General features: G+C 36.0%; 1 protein-coding gene and 1 long non-coding RNA gene across 14 annotated transcripts in view; one reads left to right on the top strand and one right to left on the bottom strand.

Annotated features, from left to right (window-relative positions):
• Nucleotides 1-377: 377 nt before the first annotated feature.
• Nucleotides 378-6,987, bottom strand: LOC131144128 (uncharacterized). Its single transcript, XM_058092537.1, has 5 exons — nt 6,555-6,987; nt 6,155-6,242; nt 5,959-6,029; nt 5,818-5,874; nt 378-939 (listed from the first exon to the last, which is right to left on the bottom strand). Exons 1-5 carry the CDS (start codon nt 6,654-6,656, stop codon nt 715-717), a joined length of 543 nt encoding a protein of 180 aa, XP_057948520.1. The 5' UTR covers nt 6,657-6,987; the 3' UTR covers nt 378-714.
• A 7,229-nt stretch (nt 6,988-14,216) lies between these two features.
• LOC131144127 (uncharacterized) overlaps nt 14,217-25,433 on the top strand; it is a 46,169-nt gene continuing 34,952 nt past the window's right edge. For 3 of the 13 annotated variants that reach the window (XR_009133708.1, XR_009133703.1, XR_009133704.1), the window contains exons 1-4: nt 14,238-14,479; nt 14,658-14,783; nt 14,922-15,014; nt 15,189-15,642. This is a non-coding gene — a long non-coding RNA (uncharacterized LOC131144127). Of the gene's footprint in view, nt 14,480-14,657; nt 14,813-14,921; nt 15,648-25,433 lie in introns of all 13 variants that reach the window. The other 10 variants (XR_009133707.1, XR_009133705.1, XR_009133712.1 and 7 more) reach the window with 8 other exon arrangements.

The following is a 25,433-nucleotide window of genomic DNA, read 5'->3' as shown; positions in this document are numbered from 1 at the left end:
ATTTGATTATGAAAAAAGTAATTTTCAATTAATCAATTTAACCAAATTATATAATTAATTAATAATTAAATATAAACTATATAATTTAAGTCCCCATAATTCTTTAAATCCATAAAATTCCCAAATTTCGTAATTAATTAATTAAGTAATAAAGTAATAATTAAATATAAATTATTAAGTTAAATTTTGAAAAGATACAAATAATACAAATATATTTTTTTCATAATTAATTATAATTTAATTTGATTAAATTCCATTAACTAAATTAACCAAAAACTCAGTTCGATCAGATATAATTCAATTAAGAAATAATTTAATTTGATTAAATTCCATTAACTAAATTAACCAAAAACTCAGTTCGATCAGATATAATTCAATTAAGAAATATAATTCAATCGATTCGATTATAATGGAGAGTAAATTAAAAGAAAAATTTGATTAATGCGCATAGCCCAAGTATACATTGCCAACACAAATATAGAGTGCATTATTTGAAAATCAAAGTACGGATCATTTTCAATTTTCCACCAACCGTTAGCATCAATCAAACAATTGGCGCCTGGCTCATCACCATCAGCAATTCAGTGCATCCCAAAACTAGCAGCAGCAGCCAAAATTCAGAGAGCTTTGAAGGGTGATGAAAGGGTTTTCACCCGTGGTATTCACACTCTCCATTCATCACTGGTCATTCCAAACAAAACTAAAACAAAAGTTTTAACTGTAATAATACCCACTTGCTCCATACATCTCCAACCCTGATACACGAAAAGGGGAACCTCTGTCGGTCATTGAATTCGTTTTCCTGTCCCACATAGCTGTCTTTGATTTTCCAGGGTCATCCACCATTGCAGACCCGCAGAGCCACTGCGGGGTGTCGTATCCCTGCGCCATCATCTCCATCAACATCCCCTGCAACTCCTCCGTGCTGTAACTCTTATCCTGTTCAGGTAAAAACAAAGCCAGAAAAAGCAGTTTCTCAATGTCTGATGGGCACATAAGCATACAAGGGCAGGGGGGCAGAAAAACGTAAAAGCAGGAGGAAATTTCTAATATTAAATGCAGAATGATAACCATGCATTTGAATTTAGAGCTTGGATTCAGATTTTGAATTTGAATTTGGGTGGATTTGGATAAAATGTAATAGCGTGTTTTGAATTCGCTCAAATCCACAAAAACCCGAATTCAATGCCCAAAATTCACTTGCCATGAATGAGTCTTAGTTGAACAGTCGCAGCAACAGCCTGCAATCTCACCAAAATGTAACAGAAATTCAGTATTGCAGAGATTGAAACCCAAACATTGTAGCCAAACTATTTATAAAGGCAACTAAAATGGCCGTTCACAATCAAATTTTATGATTGGATACTCCCCTCTGAAAGAAATACTTCTAGCCAGAAACTTACCTTGGGACCCAAGGTAATGCAACTGCTAGAAAATTGCACTCAACCCAAACAAAAGGTATAACAGAGATTCGGGCTGGCAAATGTCACGGCTAAGCTAAACAGACCAATAATTTTAGAAAATCCCCTGAACCAAATGCACCATAAATGTAGATCCCCTTTGCGCTTGGTACCGATACCCTGTGGTCTCCTCAGTTCTCAAATGGTCACTAAAACAACAGAAGATGTTTAAGCTTAGTAATTGTTATGGTTGGCCAAAATAAACCATTATTGTCTGCTGAGGCAGACCCTATCAATATCATCCCTCTTACAGAGGCCATTAGCAAATTCCACTTGAGCAGTCATGAAAGAAAACAAAACAGATTCTGTTTAAAAATGGTTGACTGCTGGCAAAGAAGCCAATCCCAAGCTGATGAGATAAAACACCATTCCCTTTTAAACAGTTGAATGTAAGCAATGCATGCACATAACACCCTGGTAGAATGAGCATGAGATAACATTATTTGCCATGACGATTATAGAACAATGTCTTAAGATATGTAGCTCACTCACTAGCTCATCTAGTAACCTAATGGAGGAGGGCCTCAGGTCCCACATTTTGGGTTTCGTCTTAGGTGGAGGACAGATGGTGGATGGCGGTCCATGTATACTTGGAGTGCTCCCCTTGGATGTCATGGTCTATAGTCTATACCCAAGGGGAAGATGATATTTATGATCACCCTCTTAGTTAAAAAACTATGCAATGGAAATTTGTTTAGTAGCATAGTTGCAATTTGCTTTGGAAGAGAAGTCACCTTTGGAGAAGCAAAGTTAATTCTTCAGGAAGCAAAAGCTTACTTGCAGCATTGGTTTATGCATGACTTTGTGTCACAACCTGCCACCTCATTGCCATAAGGTGACGTCCACTGTGGCATTATTGGAATATCTACGTGGTTCTCCTCTAGAGTCTTCTACATGCTGAGTACAAAAGTACACACATATTTATGGAGGATGTAGATGGTTCCATGGAGTACTCTAGATGCCGTCTGTACATTGTATGATCTTTAAATTGCAGGATCAAATAAATTTACGTTGATTGAGGAGGTTTAGTAGAATAAATAGGATTACGGACCTTCTTTATAACTGCCCAAGTGAGCAACAAGAATATTCTTACTCCCACACCTCTATTTGCCAAACTAAGAAGGTGAATGCTTTACTAAAGCTACACTTAAGGCATCATATGACTTCTAACAAAAAGGATTCAGTGAAATTACTTCACATAGCTCAATTCTCCTACAATTTACAAAGAAGCAAGTTCACACATCGAAGCCCTTTTGAGCTAGCCACGAAACAACAATTGTTAGCATCCACCAACATTTCTATAGGATGTACAGGGAGTCCAACAGCATACTACTTTTCAAAAGGTTCACACAAGCAAACCAACATTGCCAAACCATTCTTGACCAAGCCGCCAAGAAGATTAAGTGGATATAAGAAATGATAGCACATGGAATATCAAGGAGACCTCGTCTTGGTGAATTGCCTTCCTTGTTAGGAATATATGAACAAATTCCCGAAACCTGTGAGAAACAAATGGAGAAAGAATAACGCCAAAGAAAAATTCAATCACACGCACAAGACAATATTTACGTGGTTCGGCAATTTAGCCTACGTCCACGGAGTTGCAGGGATTTCAATACTATCAGGAAGAAAGCACAGAGAGTGTGGCGATACAATTCTCTCGCTCTCGCTCTCTCTCGCGGATACAACCACTCTAACCCTAATCACCCAAAAGCACCCTTTTTATATGTTGCGCCTAGGGTTCCGTTCCGAATGGGCTCCAAAAATTTTGGACTAAGCCTTAGGATAGAAATCTCTAATTAAACAGAGGTCAAGTCGTCATCCAAATTAAGACACAACTAGGCTCCACAAAAGCCCAACATTCCTCACCAATCTCGAGCATTGAAGTTGCACAAGGGGTTGATAAAGAGGTATGAAGGGCCTTGCTCAAGGTTTTCATAGAGAGCTCCTACTTCCATAACTACTTGATCATCAGGTACTCCTAGAATAGGGGATGGTAAAAAGTTATATGGAGTACTTGGTGAAATGGAAGAGATAACCACATCGTGAAGCAAGTTGGGAAACATAAAGAATTTATTCAATTCAAGAACAAGATAGCCAAGTTTCATAAATACTATAGTGAGGATATTGACATAATAGGCAGGGAAGAATAGATTGAACACATCCCTTACAAAGTGCTAAGTGGATGCATAATGTCCAAGTAGTTTTCCTGCAGTCTTTACATGCTACTTGATAAAGGATCTAGAGAATTGTAGTATGGATGATGTAAGTAATTTGACAGAGTACCCCAGGTGCTCATTGTAAATTGTCAAACAAAATAACCTTCACCATTTTCTGAGATGAAGTGGTATAAAAAGGGGTATGAACCTCATTCATAATCATCCGAGCAAAGTGAGCAATAGAAGTGCCTTTACTCTCATCTCTGTCTTGAGTTCTTCTATTCTGTTATTTTATATGCTCAATTGGATTGGATTAAGGAGAACTTAGTTCTCCAAGCACAAGAAAGTCTTAAGAGTACAATATGGAAAGTGCTCCAATTTTCAAGCCTCTTAACACCAAGAAGAGTGAGAATGAGAGTAAAAAGCTTGCTGAATATACTTGGCTGAAAGGAGGTTCACAGCCACCTTCTTGGTGATTTCTAGGGTAATTTGACTTTTAAATTTTGTTTCGACAATGTATCATGACTTGTCCTTCATTTTGGACTATGTGATTGTGTTTTGGACCTCTCTTGAGTTGTTTTACGATGCTTGAACAGCAAACCTTATTTTATGGTGCAACTTCTATACATTTTATCACTCTCTTGAATCTTCCCCATTGGTGATAACTTATATTGTATTGTGTACCAAGAACTTATTATTCTTGATGATTATTGTGGCTGTATACCTCTACTTCAACTAGGGAATACTCATTATAATCCCATTATCTTGGCATAGTGGAGAAAAAGAAGCAGACTTCAGTACTATGTTTTTCCCTTCACACTAGAAGCTTTTCCAAGTAAATCTTGGTGCCCTCTGCTGATTTTATAATGTTGATTTCATTTGTAATCGATTGCAATATTTTGTTATTGATTATTCTACTTAAGAGTGGCTTTGAACTGTGTGTTTGATATTAAATATTGGCTGAGATCCATTTTAGACAAGTTAAATAAATGTGCACCTGCTTCTTGCACGGATATTGCAGTCCTCGTGCTTTGGATATTCAAGTAAAAAATGTGAGGGTTCATCTTCCTTGTGTAGTCAAATGGTGTAAACCTAAGATAGGTTGGGTTAAGTTGAATGTGGATGGGAGCTATAGAGGTAACCCAGGAAATTGTGGTGATAGAGGCGTGATAAGAGATGAAAAAAGTTTATTTAAAGCAGTTTTTTCCTCATTACTGGGTTATGGAACAAATAACATAGCTGAATTGAAGGCGATAATTTTAGGAAATAATTTGTGCAAAGATTTCGGATTTTGATCAAGTGAAGATTGCATGTGACTCTGCTTTGTTGGTTCAGTGGATAAATTTTGGGAAGTGCTCGGTTTGGAACTTATGAGAATTGTGAGAAGATCTTATGCTAGCATTAAGAAGCATACAGTTCAAAGTGAAACATGTTTACAGGGAGGCGAATAAAAATGCAAATTTCTTTGCTAAACAGGGTGAATCTGGTATTTCTCGATCATATAGTTGTCAAGATGATCTTCCTCAGCAAGTCAGGGGAATGATTCGATTGGACTTGTTGGGTTTTCCTTCTTTACACTCATGATATTTTGTGTTATTACACTTTTAGTGATTTAGTTTCTTAATTTTTTGGTTGCTGGTGTTTGATTTTTTGGTTTGGTTTATGTTAGTTAAGTTAGTTTTAGGGTCTTGGAATTTGCTTGTGTTGTCTCAAAGTCTCAAAATTGTAACCACGGTTTTCCTACGCTATAAGTGAGGGGTTTTCTAATAAAGTTAGGAGGTGTGCCCTCTTTTACCCAAAAAAAAAAGAGTGGCTTTGAACAAGGGAGAGGATTATCAAAGACTATTGTTATTTCACCATCACCTCCTATTCCTTTCCTAACACCAACATTAGAGAAAACTATAGACTATGAACGTAATGGAAGCTACAGGGCAACGGTAGCCCTTATGAACAACCATTCTTTTTTCAACAATTCTGGTGTTACTTTTTGGCGTTCATTTCTTCCTGCCCAGTCTATTTCAAGCAAGGTGGAGCACAATCAAATTTGAATGGGCACACTAATTCAAGGGAAATAGTAGATTATGCTGATTTCTTGTTAATTAAAAACAAATTTACAAGGCCAACATCTCAATAGAAATCACATAATTTCAAGCAAGAAACACAGACGAATCAGAAGAAGACTCTTAATGAATGCGTACCTCTCTCCTAACCTCAGCCATAAGAGAGAGCATTTCCTGTAGAAAATCAGAGAAGCCCTGAAACACAGATAATTTCCAAATTATTGCTAACACGTGAAAAGCTAATCCACGCATAATGTTTATTGCATCCATAATACCCACCTCGTCCTCTTCGTCATCAGGGTCGTATAAGCCTGCATCATACATAGTTCTCTTCCTCTGGTCTGAAAGTACTGTTTCAATAAACAGTAAACAAACTTTATGCAACTTACAAAAATAAAAAGTCGGTCTCTTTTTTTTTTTTTTTTCTCCTTCCCAAGAATTTCTTGTTGAAAGAAACATTGAGATGATCTATTACCTGAATAAGCTTCTTGAATTTGTTGGAATTTACGCTTGGCCTCACCCAACAGAGAAGGAGTTCTCGTCCAGCGGTCAGGATGCCATTGCTGCCACCACAAAATAAACAACGATAATAAAAAATTACCCAGATTCAATCACCTAAATTAACATGAGAAATACATCAAAACTAACAAGAACGTCGCAAACAACCAATTTCAGCACCACCAAAAGCCGTTGCCCATTGCACCAACAATCAAAACGACAAGAAATCAAGAAAATCAATCAGAAGTTCATCAATCAATACATAGTTCCCTTCCAAAATGCTACCCAAACTCTACATAAATCACAAAAACAGTCTCAAATCACATTAAAAAACCTCATCCCAGCACCCAAAGAAAGATCACAGAAAGAACACACACCATAGCAAGCTTCCGATACGCCCTGCGTATATCTTCTTCAGATGAGTTCATATCAACACCGAGCACGCTGTAATAAGACAGCGCCGTTTGGCTCATGTCCATCCTCCCTCTTCTTCTTCTTCTTCTTCTTCTTCTTCTTCTTCACCCGCAAGCCACAAACCCGCTACTGCTTCTCACGCAGAAAAAGAGAAATAGTCCAGTTTATCAGAGGATTGATTCCGGCAGCGGAGTTCTGAACGAGAGAGAAATAGAGAGATGATTATATTTAAAGGAGGGGAGGGGGGAATGGCGGTTACTGGAAGCTACTACAGATTTTCTAGAAACGGTAAAAAGAGCTAGAGGAAAATATCTCTATGCTACTGTTCATTTGGGGCAGGGGACGGCGTTCAGGAAGCTTCCGGAACTTTCTGTTCATCGTGAAACGTGTTAGGCCGACCTTTCCGCTGTATGCGTGCAGATATTTTTTGCTGAGATATTTGCATGGAGGATTGTTGCATTTTTGGACTGCGACGCGCCGACGTGGACGGCTGCAGTGTGGCTCAGGCTCTGGGACCCGCAAGACATTATTGGAGAGTGCTGAGTGTCACGGACCCTAAAATGGGACTCAAATAAGGGCCGTGTAGCATTCGTTGAGAGCTCTCCCTCGACAAGTCAGCCAACTCTCACACGTTCAAGCCTGCAAGCACGAGCACCAGGTGAGTCTCAATACTCAAGGAAAACAAGGAACAATAGGATTTCACATGAGCAATATATTCTTATACACCGAATAAGACTATGACAATCAGAGACATCATAATCCAAGGCAACAAAACACCACAATGAAAAGAACTACTTGTATTATTCATCTACAAGAGAATCACCATACAAACGATAACACAGATATTCATATATTCATTCTAAATCCCTGAAGAATACAATTATAGCAGAGTATCTCACTCCCCCATTTTCCCCATTACATTGTCACACCCTAACACTGAGCTTAATTGGGCTTGCTTAGGGGCTGTGCAAGAGCAATTTCCCGGCCCAGTCCACCGTGTCCAAATTAGGCCGATCAGGTGGGGAGCGAGGAATTCTTGGTTGGGAGCAAAAGGAAGGACTTTAGATGCGATAATTTTTATAAAATTTTAATGCAGTTCAAGTATTAATACATAATAATATTGTATATAAATAATTTATGTTAGTAATAGTATTATTCATTGATAGCGTTTTTAACTAGTATAATTCATCATTAATATTTTATAATCAACCATAATATATTATTATTAATTAGAAAATAATAATATCATTAAAAATAATAAAATTTAACAAATTAAAAGCATTAATTATGAGCTTATTATGAAAAACAACCAAATACCATAGATTAACTTAATACGTTTAAAATTAAGAAAGTGCTGTATTTTTAGAGGTTATTGTAAATAAATAAAATATTCTTAAAAATTCTAAATGCATTTTCCTTATAGAATATGAATTCACTTATGCTTCAAATTATATAAAGAAAATTAGCTATTAAGTATAGCTGAATATTGTAACTTTCCATAAATTATATCATAACCTCTTTAGAAGAAGTGATATTCACCCTCTTTTTAGTTTAATTCTACGTACACAAAAAAAAGAAAATATTTTGTTCAATTATATATTAAAGTTAAAATTTTATATCTTCAATTTGATACATGTAAATTTGAATAGAGTTTAATACAAATTTATATTATCATTTTTAAGGTAAGCTGCATACTATAAATTTATTATGGTCCCCTCTTTTCTTGACCTTGCATACATGGGAGCTTTATGCACTGGACTATCTTTTGTTTTTTTTTTTATAACTACTCATAATTATTCTAAAATATTTTTATAAACTATCCACAAATAACCTTATACCATTTAATTTTTAACTTTTAAAAAAGTTTTTAAAAATAAGGAGCCATGGAGCATGCACATATAATATATATGAAATTAAGTGTTTTTTTGCTAAGAAAAAATAAATCTATTAAATTTTACAATTATTCATTGATAGAAAAGACTATTTAATTTGAAAACAATAACTCTTACTGAGGAATATAATCAAGAATAAAATTGATCGGGGTGGCTGGAGTTCTTATGTAATAAAAAATAAAAATAAAAAATGAAATTGCTTTTAAAATGCAATTATTGCATTTAATTAGTAACATTGAATGATTGTTAAGAATTTAATTTCAATTTCTTTACAACATTTGGTATTTTTCAATAGATTCTATATTAGAATTATAGTGATCCTAAAAAAAATTAAATTTAATTAATAAAAAATTTTAATTAAATAATACGATATGATATGATATAATATTGTAAAAACCCCAAAAAGAAATATAAAAGATTAGTGAAATGATTTCAAAAAAAAAAATAAATAAATAATAATTAACTAATTAATTAATAAGAAATTTAAAATTTTAATTAAATTAAAATTTTAAAAAATAATAATTAATTTTTATTTTTATTAATTAAATGAATTATTATTATTAATTAAATAATAATACAATAATATACATTATATATATAGATATATATATGTAAAGGTTATGATAATATATATATATATATATATATGTATAAGAAAAAAAAAAAAAAAAAATTAAAGCTTCCTTCAAGAAGCATCTAAAATTCAAAATGCCCCCCCTGTTTATCTTCTTCTTCTTCTTTCTTTTCTTTTCTTTTCTTTATTCTGTTTCTCTGCAACCTGCAATCTCTCTCTCTCCCCTCACGTTCTCGCTCTCCCTCTTTCCTCGATTTCGTGATGGATTTTCGTCCGATAAAAAATCTGAAGATACCACTGGACTCCATTTGCTGCTACCGTCATTTCTACAGAAGCGGATCGGTGGTAGGAGCGACGTAAGCGTATTCCTTGGGGTAAGTCATTTTTCCTTTTTTCTTTAATTTCTTGCAAAATATAAGCTCAATTGACGAACGGACGCCACCACGAGAATCTAGGGATGATTCTCTACAAGTCTAGTGGGACGGAATTCTCGTGGGGGTGTCGGACCAAAACCCCAAATTTGGGGTGCGGCGGTTATTAAGGGGCTTATTTTTAATTAATTAGCATTAATTTAAAAATGTTAAAATATTGAGCATCTATGACTGAAATAGGATTTTTAGAATTAAGGGCCCGGGTGAGCGCCGTGGGTGTAATTTTGGGACCCGCATGCAAAACTTAAAAAATTAAGTGGGAATGTTAAATAATTGTTTAAATATTAATTTGAGGTATATGGAGTATAGGAAAGGCTAGATGAGTATTATTTTTGGAGAAATAAATTAATTAATTTGGGAAAAATGTAAATTTCAGAAATTGAATTTCGAGCGCCAAAGGCGTAAAATTTTGCGTCCTAACGAATTTCTCAGTAGTTAGGTAAGGGAATAAACTAAAATAATAAATTTTCATGCAAATTATTATTAATTATGAGTAAATTTATTTCCAGAAAAGCATATGTTATATTATGTATTACGAATGAAATGTACGATTAGGAAAATACTGTTATGATGATTAAAATATATATGTATGTATGAGGTGCCGAAAAATCACGATTTTAGAATATGAAGTATGACTTTTAACAGCACATGTGTGGCATGAATATTATTTTATGTGAAATGTATTAAGATGTGAAAGATTTTACGAACAAAGCATGATTTCAGGTATTATGAAAATATGAGTTATGTTGTGATGGTTTTGACGATTATGTGATAAATGATGTATTTTCAGAATATATATACTTGAAAAAATTTTGGCCCGAGACCATATATTTATATTATCGGTACAAGACCGTATTTATGTTATTGGCGCGAGGCCATATATTTATGTTATCGGCACGAGGCCATATTTATGTTATCGGCACGAGATCGTATTTATGTTATTGGCGCGAGGCCATGTATTTATGTTTTCTGCACGAGGCCGTAATTACTATATTTTCGGCACGAGGCCGTAATGATGTTATATATATGATCATGTATTATATGTTATCACCACCAGGATGTTAGTTTAGTTCAGTTCAGGGGCTCGGTACCGTAGCTATATGTGTAGATTAGATATCTACGTCAGATTAGTGCTAACCATCCCACGAGGGGATGAGAGATGGATAGTCGATGTGGCTTTCAGTAGAGTATGGAAGTCCACCTGGCAGTCCGGACCAGGGTGTGGCGGGCTCATCGTACTTACAGACATATTTGATTCGGCAGTGGTCGGCCAGCCATTGTCGGGTCCTGCCTTCGGGCTGCACAATCCGTCATGGGGGGTAATACATGACTCCAGCTAGCTATTCATCTTGAGTTTGTTTTCAGTACTACAGTTATAACAGATGATCTTATGTATGTTATGATTTATTAACATATGTGAAAATATATGTTTACCCAGTACGATATGATGATGTTTATAGAATTGTGAAATGTACTGTATACGTATAAATGCATTAAATATTTACGTTGCCACACAGCTGTATTTAGTTTATTTTTCCTTACTGAGAAGTGTCTCACCCCCGAACATTAAATGATTTTTTGGAAATCCAGTGATACTGGCGGGCTAGAGCCGCCATTGAGTGATTGGAGCTTCCCTACTAGAAGGGTAAGCATTGAACTAGGATCGGGAGTTTTTGTTATTTAATCCTAGTGTTATTTTGACTTTTGGTGGTTGTATATCATAACAGTATTTTGATGTTATAGAAAGCTATAGAATTATGTTTTATGATTGGATGTTTGAGATTTTATGTTTATTGCTGCTAGGTTTTCCGCTGTGTTTGACAAGTGTCCCCGCTACCCACGGGTTCGGGTTGACCATTTTATTTATTATGTGATATTTTATGTTAAGAAATTGAGAGACGTTACAAATATAATATAATATTATAATATTAGAACCTTAAAATTGAAATTTGATTTCCAATTCCCCACCCCCAAGCCAAATTGCATGCTCTCTCTCTCCTTAAACACACACTCTCTCTCTCTCTCATCAAGCTCTCTCTCTTTCTCTAAAATTCTTGGCTATTTTCCGATCAAATTGAAAAACGAACATCATATCCGAGTCCTAACTCCGCTTTTCAACACTTTAATCGGAGTAAATTTGTTGTTGGGATATCATAGACACCACTCCAGGGATAAGGTTAGGAGAATAGATTATGTCATGTTTATTTAATAATGTTCCTGATTAAATTTGAGTACATGAATTTAATTAAATTTATATTAATTAAAATATGTCCGATTTAAATCGAGTATGTGGAATTAATTATATTCATGTTCATATTTATTTTAAAAATATGTCTGAGTTAAATTAAACTGTAGGAATTTTTTTATATCAAATTTTTATAAATATTTTTGAATTAAATTAAACCACATGAATTTGATTATATCATATTTTTTTTAAAATATTTTAGAATTAAATTAAATTACAGGGATTTGATTATATCAAATTATTGGGAATAATTTATAATTAAATTAAATGACAGGGATTAGAGTATATCGGGTTTTCTTTGAATATAATGAAATTAAATTGAATAGGTGAAATTAATTATACCATTGTTTTCAGTAAAATATATTTTTCTCATACAGTTATTGTATTATGATTTGTCAATTAAATCGTGTGACATGAGAATAATTATTATTGTATATGATTAAATATGTTGATTTTTATATGGTAATGAAATGATAGTTCAGACAATTTTATGCCAAATTTAAACGACTTATGTCAAGTTATGAAATGACAATTTTATACAGAGATATGATATGACAGATTTTATACAGAATTATGAACATGTAAGATTTTATACAAACTTATGAAAATGATATCATGTTACAGTTTTATTATATGAAATGTATTATATGGTAGCAAAACCCTAATGAATTAGTTATGATTCAGAATACGGTACCGTAACTAGTATTACATGCAGTGCAACCACACTATCAAGAAAATGTAGGCCGATGGCAATCAATTGACCCTTTAAGTGATGTATTGCAATAGCACATTACCCACTGGGTCCGGACCAAGTTGGGTGGACAATCGTACTATAGACATAATAACTTTGACTTAGCCTGGTAGGCTAACCATGGTTAAGTCCAGCATTCGGGTCGCACACCCCGATCAAGGGGGATTATATATGATGTTATATGATAGTTTCATCAGGGAAATTATATATATGTAAGTAGATTTATGAAAACATAATTATCTATTAAGTTAACGTATGTTTGAATAGAAAATATGTATTTAAAATTGCATAGATGTGAGTTATGGTATATAAATGCATTTTTCAGTTAAAGTTAAATTAATGGTTATGTTTTACTTATGTAAAAACTCATCTGTCATACACTAATAATAACCTATTTCGTCTTACCGAGAGGTGTCTCACATTAATAATTTTATCACATTTAAGGAAATATAGGGAGTCGATCTTAACGAGCTTCGGGAGGGGGCTTTAGTTGTTATAATTTAGGGTGAGTGCTTGTGAGACACTGATATGTATATAGATATGTTTTTGTCTATTTGGGATGTAGTATGAATGCTTGGAAGTACATATGTAATTATGGTGGTATTATAACTCTGGTATAGTTTCAATGTTTAAAATATTTTTCACTGCATGGTTTTAAATTGAGTTATAGACAGGTGTACCCGATGCCCCACTTTGGGTTCGAGTCGTTATTATCATGGTATCAGAGATTGTGAAATTAATTTATTTATAGATTTGTAATACTTTGGGCCCCATTGAATTCGGGGTGCTACAAGAATGAAAATAGTCATTTTTTTAATTAAAAATTCCTATACATAATTATTTAATTTATATATATATTTAAAATTTTATAATAGTGATTTTTATTAGTTTAATATTATTTTTCATTGTTATGATATAAATAAATATTATCATTATTATCCCTTGTTGTTTTTTTCTTATTATTATTTACCTATTTCCATAATAGTGCTTGTTATTAGTGCAATTATTATTATTTATTATAGTTATTTATTTTTTTTGATTTTTACAATAATTATTATCTTTAAAATAATAATTGTTATTATTTTTGCCTTTTTTTTTATTATTGTTGCTCTTGTTGATATTATTATATTACAATAATAAATATTATTTTCATTGTAATTATTATTAGTTGTTATTATTTTTTTAACTTTGTTGCTGTAATTATTACTAATTGTTACTATTTTTTTTAATAATAACAAAATTAGTTTTATTATTATTTATTTTTATTTGATTATTATTTTTTTAATATTTTCATAATAGTGATTATTATCAGTATAATTATTATTTTTATTGTTCTTATTACTATTTTACTATTTCACTATTTTAATATATTTATTATCCTTAAAATCAAAATAATAATAATTTTTTATTTTTTATTTTTGTTATTTCTTATCCTTAAAATCAAGATAATTATTAATTTTTCTTTATTTATTTATTATTATTTCTCTTGCTGTTATTATTATTTTAATAAATACTATTTTATTGTATTTGTTATTTTTTATTATTTTTATAAAATAATTATTTTTAAAATAGCAATTATTAGTATTTGGCTTTTTATTATATAAAATAATAAATATTATTTATTATTATTACAATTATTATTTTAAAATTTTTTTATTGTAAAATAAATTTGATTTTATGAAATGAAGATGGATTCTAGTTTATTAAGATTGAAATGGTAATTTATCCATTTATTCGAAGTGTATTTGAGATGAATATGATTTCATTATTGATTGGAAAGAGAAGGAGAGAGAGAGGAAAAATTTCGCAGCAACCATGGCGTCCGCCGTCCGTGAGCCAGGCATCACTGGGTGTATTTTGAAATTTTGATCTCACCGTTGTCGAGGAAGATCACTTGAGACAATGGAGTGCGCTGGGAAGGGGCGGGGTACGACGTGCAAGGGCCCGTCCTCAAGACGCTGCGGCGCCGTTGCTTACTGTTCTGTTTCTCACCAGGTTCTCCTAATACTGTCCGTTTCTTCCTCTTGCTTTTATTTTATTTCCCCTATCCCCTTTTAAATTTTTTGTTTTATAAATTTTCTATAACTACTAACTTGTGGAGCTTCTCACACTTGGATTCCAATTAACACGGGGCTTGTCTCGGGTTTTTTTTTTTTAATAAAATGTTTGCAAGTATGATAGAGCTGCGATGAGATACTGATTCAACAAGGAAGAGTGTGAAAGATTTGAACAACAGATGGAGAAGGACGATGTCTTGAATAATTTTCCCTTTACGTTTTCGGAGGAAGCTACACTTCAGGTAGAGTGGCAAGCAGCTCGATGTGAATGGTATATAGTGCACTGGGCTTTCGACATTTATATTATTTTGTTTGATTGTTTGTTTTTTTTTGGGTGACTGAAGTGATGGGCTCTGCTTACTTTGCTTCATTTGTGTCAGGTGTGTGAAAAGCTGGAGACCAGGTGTTCAAGTGGGAATGTGGATGTCTGAGTGCTGCTGTAGGGCTGTAGTTCCATTTCTTCATCATTCAAGGTTGTTGTTGTTGTTGTTTGTTTGTTGTTTTTTTGTTTTTTTTCTTGTTTTTTGGTTTTGTTTTCGTTCTCTATTTTTTGATACCCAAATTATAACAATTGTTAGTGAAGATATCATCTTCAGTTGGTCCTTCTAATGATGCGTATTCATGCGTGAATTTGCAATAAAACACAGGGTGTCCTAGTTGCCCAAACCATCTGAATTGAAGGGAGGAGTATTTGAAATCCCATCAAATTTTATCATCCTTTTACCCAAAAGATTAAACCCTGTGGAAGATGAATAATGAGTCACTGAATCAATGAAGATATTGGTTTGCCATGAACTACTCTTGCAATTTGAATAACTTATGTTGGTATATCTTTTGCTTTGGTTCATTTTTATTTTTAAAATTTTTCTAGCAAGTTGAATGATGGTTGGAATCTTTCGAGTGACTTGTGCCTATGTAAAGGTATTATCTTTTGCTTCCAACTTACTTTTATCCCAAATTGACTGCTGTTTCTAGAAAGTTACTTCATATGAATGTGCAGAGCCCCTATCTCCGTAATCAAAGCATTTAAGTAGTTGGAAGGACTATTATGAATGGAGGTGTATCCTGCTACATTCACCAGTTGCTTTGCTTCTTCATTGGGTAAGGTACACGCAATGCATTTTAGTAACTAGCCTTAAAAGTGTTGTGTAAATTAGAACACCTAATCACAAGATATATCTCCCTCTTTATTTATAATGTGTGTCATGACTCATATACATTACAATGATCATCATGCACATGTTGATTCATGCTTACTAACACCCATCGGTACTATTAATTAATTGAAACTAAATAACTAGTAATTAGTAAGACTCCCCCTTAAGCTATGTGTTCTTTGCTTGTTACCATTGGATTTGACTTGATTCCCCCCCTCGCCCCCACCACAAAACCCCCCCAAAAAAAGAGCTATAGTCAATACATTAGGAAGATGGAACTCAATATTCACATGAATGATTGCAATGAGCTCTTGTACAAGTTTCACTTGAACAAATCCATTATCAACTTCAAATGTGTTTATGCTAATGGAAGATTGAGTTGGAGGCAATACGGAAGCAACTTGATTATCACACACCAACTCCATAGGTTGAGCATGTGGAAAATCAAGTTCTTCTAGCATGTTCTTTAGCCAAACCAATTACTTGTAGTGTGTACCATGGTCCTATACTATAACTTAGCACTTGATTGGGTCACAAAAATTTGTTTCTCACTCTTCTAGGATTCTAGTTTATCACCAACAAACACATACTTGGTTTTGAATCTCCTAATAGTGGGTGACCTAGCCCAATCATCATCTTTGTAACCTTGACTACATGTGGGATCCTGATCCTAGTATAGGAGGCCTATTGCAATTGCGCCTTTGAGGTGTTGCAAAATGCAAATGAGAATATCTCAATGGCTCATCGAGGAATCAAGAAACAAACTCATAATAATTTTTGCAGGAAAGACGTGTAATTGTGGGATTGTGAGGTAGTTTAACTTCCCAATGAGTTTCCGATATTTTCTTAGACTAGCCAACATATCACCCCTCATTTCTTAATAATTTGCTGTCAAGATTTGTAGTAGGTGTTTGAGTGGGTTCAAATCCCAAGTGCCTAGTCTCCTCTAAAAGCTGAGTCTCCGATATTGTTTTGGACAAACCAACAAATCACCCCAATTTTGTAATACTTTGCTGCAACGATCTATAGGTGTTTGAGCAGGTTTAAATCCCAAGTGCCTAGTCTTGTCTAAAAGATCTAGAACATGCTTTCTCTTTAATAAGGTGCTCCTTCTACGAGATATAGCTAATTCCATACCCGAAAAGTAGTTTAAGAGACCTAGGATTTTAGTCTAAAACTTTATCTAGAGAAATTGCTTTAGACTGTGAATATTTTGTACATCATTACTAGTAATCACAATGTCATCTATGTACATAATCAGTAAATACGAAGTGGCCTATTGCACATTGCTCAAGGCCAAACATAAGCACAATTGCATTGAATCCAACAAACCATGCTTTAAGAGATTGCCTCTAATCATATGAGAATTTTTTTTTTAGATGAGATACCAATGCTTACTCCCCTTAATCAACAAACTTGGGTGGTTACTCCATGTAGACCTCTTGGGAAGATCATGTAGGAAGGTATTCTTTACATTTAATTGATGCAAAGGCCAATAATGGCAATGGCTAAGAGATGATTAAGCGAACCGAGGCAAGTTTTGTAACTGGGGAGAATGTGTTAGAATAATCCAAACCATACATGTGAGTACATCTGTAGTAACCCGACCTCGAGAAAAAAAAAATAATAAAAAAATAAAATAAAAAAATAAAGAGATATTTTGGAAAAGATATTTTGAGATATTTATATATAAATATCTTGGAGGAGATATTTATTTAGATTACTTAAGGGCTAAGTTAGGTTTTATTCTATAAATTCTCTTATTCTCTCTCTCTCATTTTCTCTCTCTCTCTCTCTCTAAGATCCTTCGCCGTTTGTCGTCCGTTTCCAAAAACGGAGGGTACTGCGTGGATCAGAAGAGGAAATTCTATACTTTTAGTGGATCAGATTGTCGTTTCGGAGAGTTTCGGATTTTCCCAAGAATCGAGGTAGGAATCTGATCCTAATTTTGATTGGATATTTGGATAGCAGTAGAAAACATAGTAAGGTTATGTTCAGTGGTTTTAGGTTTTTGGGATCTCGGGTTGTCGATTTGGACCGTTTTCATACGAAATTTCATTTCGAGTATAAGGTAAGGGGAATTTGATTACAACTATTTTGGAAAACTAAACAGCTAAAAAGCTAGTTTATGTTATTATGTATGATTTAACTGCTTATTTGTGAAATTCTACCGAGTAGAAATGCCGGTTTGATGATTTTATGGTTTTTGGTAAAAACGAGGATTTCGACATGTGATCTTCAAATTTTACAAATATTGTTTATTTGTGTTTATACTATAGTAGGAGAGACTCGAATCCTTTATTTATTCAATTAAACTATGTATATTGAATTTCTATCATTTAGCGGGTTTTTAAAGCAAACTTGTGTGATATATGTTGAAATGGAAATGGATGGAATTTTCTATACCATTGATATAGAATATGGGAACGAAGTTCCAAATTTGTTATACTGAGAATGTGATAAACGGAGGCCAGTGGTACACCGAGCTGAATCAGTAAACAAAGAGGGTAAACTGAGTGGAAAGACGCCGGTTTGAACCCAATGCTATTATTTGAATTTTTGAAAAATACTGGAATTGCGCAGGTTATCATATTTGTATAAATTGAATTTATGATACACGAAACCACAGCTTGAGAGTCCCGGGAGGGTTGAAAAATACTTTCTTTGCAGGGTTGAAATAAACTACTGTTATATGATACGGCGCGATATTGTAGCTAGATGTACACGTGCAACCACACGTACTAAACGATGTGGGTACCAAGATGGTCGGCTAACAGGGTGAAACCATTGGCTGATATTGGGCCAATGGAGGCAGTCGGATCGTAAGTAGGTACTCGACAGTGCCTGCACGAACAGGGCATTGGACGAGTATCAGTGCACAACCCGGGCCACGGGGTAAAACTGGTTATAGGGATATTTTGCTGTTAGTCATCTGATAAATCATTAAATGGTCGAAAGACAGATGTGAGAATTTTGTAATATGAATAATGATATACCTGATGCATTACTGTATTGAAAATATTTGATTTATATTCTAGATGTTGAATGAAAATATGCATGTATGCAGTCACACACTGTTGTAACTCATTCTTTCTTACTGAGAGGTGTCTCACCCTATCATACAACCTTTGTTTTCAGGTCCATCAGTACGTCGGTCCTGATAGCTAAAAGGACTGGAGAGATTGTTTTTGGTTAGCTTACGTAAACATCTAAATCTTGTATTAAACCTAGATGAAAGTCCTGTTGGAGGATTTTAATAGCAAGTGCCTCCGCCTCGATACGAGTGGTCTCGGGTTCGAGACTTGGGAGCGGCCTCTCCAAAAATGGGGGTAAGGCTTGCCGACATCCACCTCTCCTAGACCCCACTCAAAGTGGGAGCCTTGTGCATTTGGTACGGCCTTTTTTTTTTATGACTTTATGAGAAATGGTGTGGATGTATTAGTAAACTCTGGTATAAGTCTAGTAGAAATCCCAATGGATGTTTATGTTTTTCCGCAACATTTACATCGTAATTATGTATGATTTACACCCGTATGTCCCTGTTTAGGGCGGGTTGTTTCCATATGTTGAACAGGTATAGGTATTATGTATGAATGAGTGACGCTTGGGTCCGTATAAAGGGCTGGGTCGTTACAGTTGGTATCAGAGCCCGTAGCCAGTCGGAAGTATGATTTGATTCATGCTGTCTGGTTAGGGATATGTGCTAAACTAAGAAGTTTCTAGTTGTTACAGTCTAGAATATACCAGAGTATAGGACATGGATATGACCTTGAGTTTTGTTTTGTATACCTGGAGACGAAAACAATTGGCAGACTTCTATATTTTTCTGGATCGTTCGAAGGGTTCAGAAAATCATGGCAATCTATTGATGGTGTTGTTTCCAAGTGGAAGGGCAGAACTTGAGTTAGAATGATGATGTTAAATTAATGGAGTACATTGATATTCAGGATGTGGATTTAAGGGAACTGAGTCTATAGTATGATAGTGTTAGTTGATGCTTAGGCTATTGCCTTCTAATGGATTCTCCTAAATGTTTTCAGGATGGAATCCAAGGATATCACTGCCAATATAGGTGGCAGTAGTAGTGAGGGTGCCGGCCCCGAGGCTGGTAACGACTCTACTAGTGTGTTACGTGAATTCGCACAATAGCTTATGACTGAGGTAGTGCGTATGAATAGAGGGCAAGATCGTCCTATAACTGAGTTGGGTTGCTCCATTAAGTAGTTCACCAGATTGAAACCCTCTGCTTTTGTGGGCAGTGCAGATTCAGTTCGTGCTGAGAATTGGATCCAGGAGATTGAGAAGATCTTAGATGTGTTAAACTGCACCGAAAAGCAGAAAGTCACCTTCGCCACGTTTAAGTTGGCAAGGGAGGCTGAGAGATGGTGGGGGTCGGTAAAGCAAATGGAAGAGCACCGACCGATACCAATAGTGTTGACGTGGGCCCAATTCAAAGAACTCTTCTTTGAACGATATTTTTCGGCCACGGTTAAAAACGCAAAGATGGAAGAATTTATGACCTTGACGCAGGGATCGCTAACAGTGCAGCAATACACTGCCAAATTCCAGGAGCTGTCTCGATTTGCTCCATTCGTAGTTCCTGATGAAGCAAAGAAAGTTTGGAAGTTTCAGAGGGGTCTGAGGAGTGAGATCCGTAAGCAGACGGCAATCTTGCAGTTGTAGGACTTTGCTACGTTGGTTGATAAAGTCACGGTAGCAGAGAAGTGTTTACTATAAGATGCAGAGGTTCAGGTTACGAAGAAGAGGCCAGCGTCCCCTAATTATTCGTCTGGGGCAGGACAGGATAAGTGGAAGAAGAACAATAGTGGTACGTCCCAGAATGCCGCAAGTATTTCACGTTGCTCTTTATGTGGTAAGAAACACCAGGGGCAGTGTTGGTTGTCTACGGGAGCTTGTATGCGGTGTGGTAGACAAGGACATAAGATGAGAGACTGTCCGAGGCAGAGGAATGATGGAGTCACGCAGCAGCAATACAGAGGGAATGCTCCGACATAGTGTGGCGGTCAGCAGGGGGCTACTGCCTAGGCTAGGGTATATTCTCTGACTCTTGGTGACGCTGTGAAAGCTGGTGATGTGGTCACAGGTACTATTTATGTGTTTTTTTCATGAAGCTATAGTACTTTTTGATTCTGGAGCTATGCATTCTTTTATTTCCCGTGATTTTGTTAAACTATGTGGTTTGGAGGTGCAACTGTTGGATTATGAACTGGTAGTGACTACGCTGTCTGGGTCTGCAGTCGGGTGTAGTAGGTTAGTCCGTAACTTCCCTATGGAAATTCAGGGAAGAATACTACCAGTTAACCTAGTGGTCTATGACATGCATGGTTTAGATATCATCCTTGGGATGGACTGGTTGTCGGCCAGTTATGCTAGTATTGACTGTTGCAGGCGGGAGGTGTTGTTTAAACCACCAGGGGAGCAGGAATTCAAATTCCAGGGGTCGTGTGTGCGTTCTACACCACGGATCCTTTCAGCTTTGCAAGCAAGGAGGCTACTCCTAGATGGCTGCCAAGGGTATCTGGCGTTTGTGAAAGATACACCGGTTGAAGAAAATAAGTTGGAAACAATTGCTGTAGTGTGCGAGTTCCCTGACGTGTTTCCAGAGGACTTGCCAGGGTTACCTCCGGACAGGGAAGTGGAATTCACGATAGAGCTAGTTCTAGGTACAGTGTCGATATTGAAAGCTCCGTACCGTATGGCTCCAACTAAATTGAAAGAACTGAAGGAACAACTTCAGGAGCTCTTAGACAAGGGGTACATTCGTCCTAGTGTTTCTCCTTGGGGAGCGCTTGTTTTGTCTGTTAAGAAGAAGGATGGGTCGATGAGGATGTGCATCGATTATAGAGAACTGAACAAGGTGACGGTAAAGAATAAATATCAGCTACCTCGGATCGATGATCTGTTTGACCAGCTTCAAGGCACGCAGATCTACTCTAAGATTGATCTACGATCTGGGTATCACCAGCTGAAGGTGAAAGCGGAAGACATTCCTAAGACGGCGTTTTGAACTCGGTATGGCCATTATGAATTTATGGTTATGCCTTTTGGTTTGACCAATGCACCTATAGCGTTTATGGATTTGATGAACAGGGTCTTTCACGAATATTTAGACCGGTTCGTCGTGGTATTTATCGACGACATCCTAGTGTATTCTAGGAGTGCTGCAGAGCATGAGGGGCATTTGAGGCTTGTCTTGTAAATGCTTAGGAATAAGAAATTGTATGCTAAATTGAAGAAGTGTGAGTTCTGGCTAGAGCAGATTGTGTTTCTTGGTCACGTCGTGTCCAAGGAAGGTGTATCCGTGGACCCGAGTAAGATTGAAGCAGTAGTGGACTGGACGAGACCGAAGAATGTTCAGGAAGTTAGAAGCTTTTTGGGTCTTGCAGGTTACTACCGTCATTTTGTGAAAGGGTTCTCCAGTTTAGCAGGTCCTTTGACGCGACTCACGAGGAAGAACTTGAGGTACGTTTGGACTGAGGAGTGTGAGTTGAGTTTCCAGGAGCTGAAACGGCGACTGGTTACTACTCCAATCCTGACCATTCCTTCAGAGGATGGTGGATTCGTTATTTATAGTGACGCATCTAAGAAGGGTATTGGCTGTGTTCTAATGCAGCAAAGCAGAGTAATTGCTTACGCTTCTCCGCAACTTAAAGAGTACGAGAAGAACTACCCGACACATGATATGGAATTAGCGGCGGTAGTGTTTGCATTAAAAATTTGGAGGCATTACTTGTATGGTGAAAAGTGCGAGATTTTACCGACCATAAAAGTCTTAAGTACTTTTTCACTCAGAAGGAGCTGAACATGAGACAACGCAGGTGGCTAGAGTTGATTAAAGACTACGACTGTGTTATTAGTTATCACCCAGGAAAGGCTAATGTGGTAGATGATGCTCTGAGTCGGAAGTCTGTTGATGCGTCTGTTTTAGCGATTAGAGTTCAGCACCAAATTTGTATGGACCTGGAAAGGTTGGGCTTGGAAGTGGTAGAAGGAAATCATCAGGCTGTCCTTGCCAGCTTGGTGGTGCAACCGACCTTACAGGAGAGGATCCATGTAGCGCAAAAAGAGGATCCAGAGTTAGTTGAGGTTATGGAAGGAGTTCGGAATGGTTTAAAGCCGGACTTCAGTATTTCTGGTGATGGGATACTGAGATTCCGCAGCAGGGTTTGCGTTCTGAATGATGCCATGATTAAACGGGTTATTTTGGAGGAGGCACACCGTTCGCTCTACACTGTACATCCTGGTAGTACGAAAATGTATCGGGATTTGAGGGAATCTTTCTGGTGGTCTAATATGAAAAGAGAGATCGCTCGATTTGTAGAATAGTGCCTGACATGTTAGCAGATCAAAGTAGAACATCAGAAGCCGATAGGACCACTTCAACAACTCGACGTCCCTGAGTGGAAGTGGGAACATGTCTCGATGGATTTTGTGACAGGTTTACCTGCGGCGATGCATGGGCAGAACGCCATATGGGTTATAGTAGATCGGTTGACGAAGACTGCACACTTCATTCTAATCAGAGTCAGCTACTCTCTGAATAGGCTGGCAGAACTTTATGTGCAGGAGGTGGTACGACTCCATGGTGTTCCTATATCTATTGTTTTAGATCAAGATCCGCGTCTTACATCTCGTTTCTAGAAAAGTTTACAAGATGCCTTGGGATTGCGATTGATGTTCAGTACATCTTTTCACCCGCAGACGGATGGACAGTCGGAGAGAACTATTCAGACGTTAGAAGATATGTTGCGGGCTTGTATACTAGATTTTGATAATAGTTGGATACGATATCTACCGCTTGTTGAATTTGCATATAATAACAGTTACCAGGCGAGCATAGAGATGGCACCTTATGAGGCTTTGTACGGTCGTCGGTGTCGATCTCCATTGTATTGGGATCAGGTAGGTGAGCGGTAGATACTAGGTCCAGAACTGATTCAGCAGACCTCAGCAAAGGTCGCATTGATCAGGGAAAGAATTAAAGCAGCTCAGAGTCGACAGAAGAGTTATGCTGATACTCGTTGGCGAGAGTTGGAATTTGAAGTAGGAGATATGGTATTCTTGAGAATCGCTTCAATGAAAGGGGTGATGAGATTCGGGAAGAAGGGGAAGTTAAGTCCTCGATATGTCGGGCCTTTTGAAATAACAAGAATTTTATCCTATGTATGACTTTATGAGAAATGGTGTGGATGTATAAGTAAACTCTGGTATAAATCTAGTAGAAATCCCAATGGATGTTTATGTTTTTCCGCAACATTTATGTCGTAATTATGTATGATTTACATCCGTATGTCCCTGTTTAGGGTGGGTTGTTTCCATATGTTGAACAGGTATAGGTATTATGTATGAATGAGTGACGCTTGGGTCCGTATAAAGGGCTAGGTCGTTAGAGTTGGTATCAGAGCCCGTAGCCAGTCAGAAGTATGATTTGATTCATGCTGCCTGGTTAGAGATATGTGCTAAACTAAGAAGTTGCTAGTTGTTACAGTCTAGAATATACCAGAGTATAGGACATGGATATGACCTTGAGTTTTGTTTTGTATACCTGGAGACGAAAACAATTGGCAGACTTCTGTGTTTTTTTGGATCATTTGAAGGGTTCAGAAAATCATGGCAATCTATTGATGGTGTTGTTTCCAAGTGGAAGGGCAGAACTTGAGTTAGAATGATGATGTTAAATTAATGGAGTACATCAATATTCAGGATGTGGATTTAAGGGAACTGAGTCTATAGTATGATAGTGTTAGTTGATGCTTAGGCTATTACCTTCTAATGGATTCTCGTAAATGTTTCTGTGTATCATAAATTCAATTTATACAAATATGATAACCTGCGCAATTTCAGTTTTTTTTACAAATTCAAATAATAACATTGGGTTCAAACCGGCGTCTTTCCACTCAGTTTACCCTTTGTTTACTGATTCAGCTCGGTGTATCACCGGCCTCCGTTTATCACATTCTTAGTATAACAAATTTGGAATTTCGTTCCCATATTCTATATTAATAGTATAGAAAATTCCATCCATTTCCATTTCAACATATATCACACAAGCTTGCTTCAAAAACCCTTTAAATGTTAGAAATTCAATATACATAGTTTAACTGAATAAATAAAGGATTCGAGCCTCTCCTACTATAGTATAAACACAAATAAACAATATTTGTAAAATTTGGAGATCATACGTCGAAATCCTCGTTTTTACCAAAAATCGTAAAATTGTCAAATCGGCATTTCTACTCGGTAGAATTTCACAAATAAGTAGTTAAATCATACTTAATAACATAAACTAGCTTTTTAGCAGTTTAGTTTTCCAAAATAGCTGTTGTAATCAAATTCCCCTTACCTTATACTCGAAATGAAAGTTCGTATGAAAACGGTCCAAATCGACAACCCGAGATCCCGAAAATCTAAAACCACTGAACATAACCTTACTATGTTTTCTACTGTTATCCAAATTATCCAATCAAAATTAGGATCAGATTCCTACCTCGATTATTGGGAAAATCCGAAACTCTCCAAAAAGACGATCCGATCCACTAAAAGTGTAGAGTTTTCTCTTCTGATCCACGCAATACCCTCCGTTTTTGGAAACGGACGACGAACGATGAAGGATCTTAGAGAGAGAGAGAGAGAGAATAAGAGAATTTATACAATAAAACCTAACTTAGTCCTTAAGTAATCTAAATAAATATATCCTCCAAGATATTTATATAT

Source organism: Malania oleifera, chromosome 12 (assembly GCF_029873635.1).
Source record: "Malania oleifera isolate guangnan ecotype guangnan chromosome 12, ASM2987363v1, whole genome shotgun sequence".
Taxonomy (NCBI): Eukaryota; Viridiplantae; Streptophyta; class Magnoliopsida; order Santalales; family Ximeniaceae; genus Malania; species Malania oleifera.
The sequence above is the reverse complement of the archived record's forward strand: the minus strand, read 5'-3'. Positions and strand labels throughout refer to the sequence as shown.

Bases quoted from the DNA above. Each gene is read 5' to 3' on its own strand.
- LOC131144128 (XM_058092537.1), bottom strand. From the start codon at position 6,656: ATGGACATGAGCCAAACGGCGCTGTCTTATTACAGCGTGCTCGGTGTT. The intron at 6,030-6,154 runs GTAATAGATCAT...TTATTGAAACAG, and splicing joins AATTCAAGAAGCTTATTCAG to TACTTTCAGACCAGAGGAAG. The intron at 940-5,817 runs GTACGCATTCAT...TTACCTGAACAG, and splicing joins TGGCTGAGGTTAGGAGAGAG to GATAAGAGTTACAGCACGGA.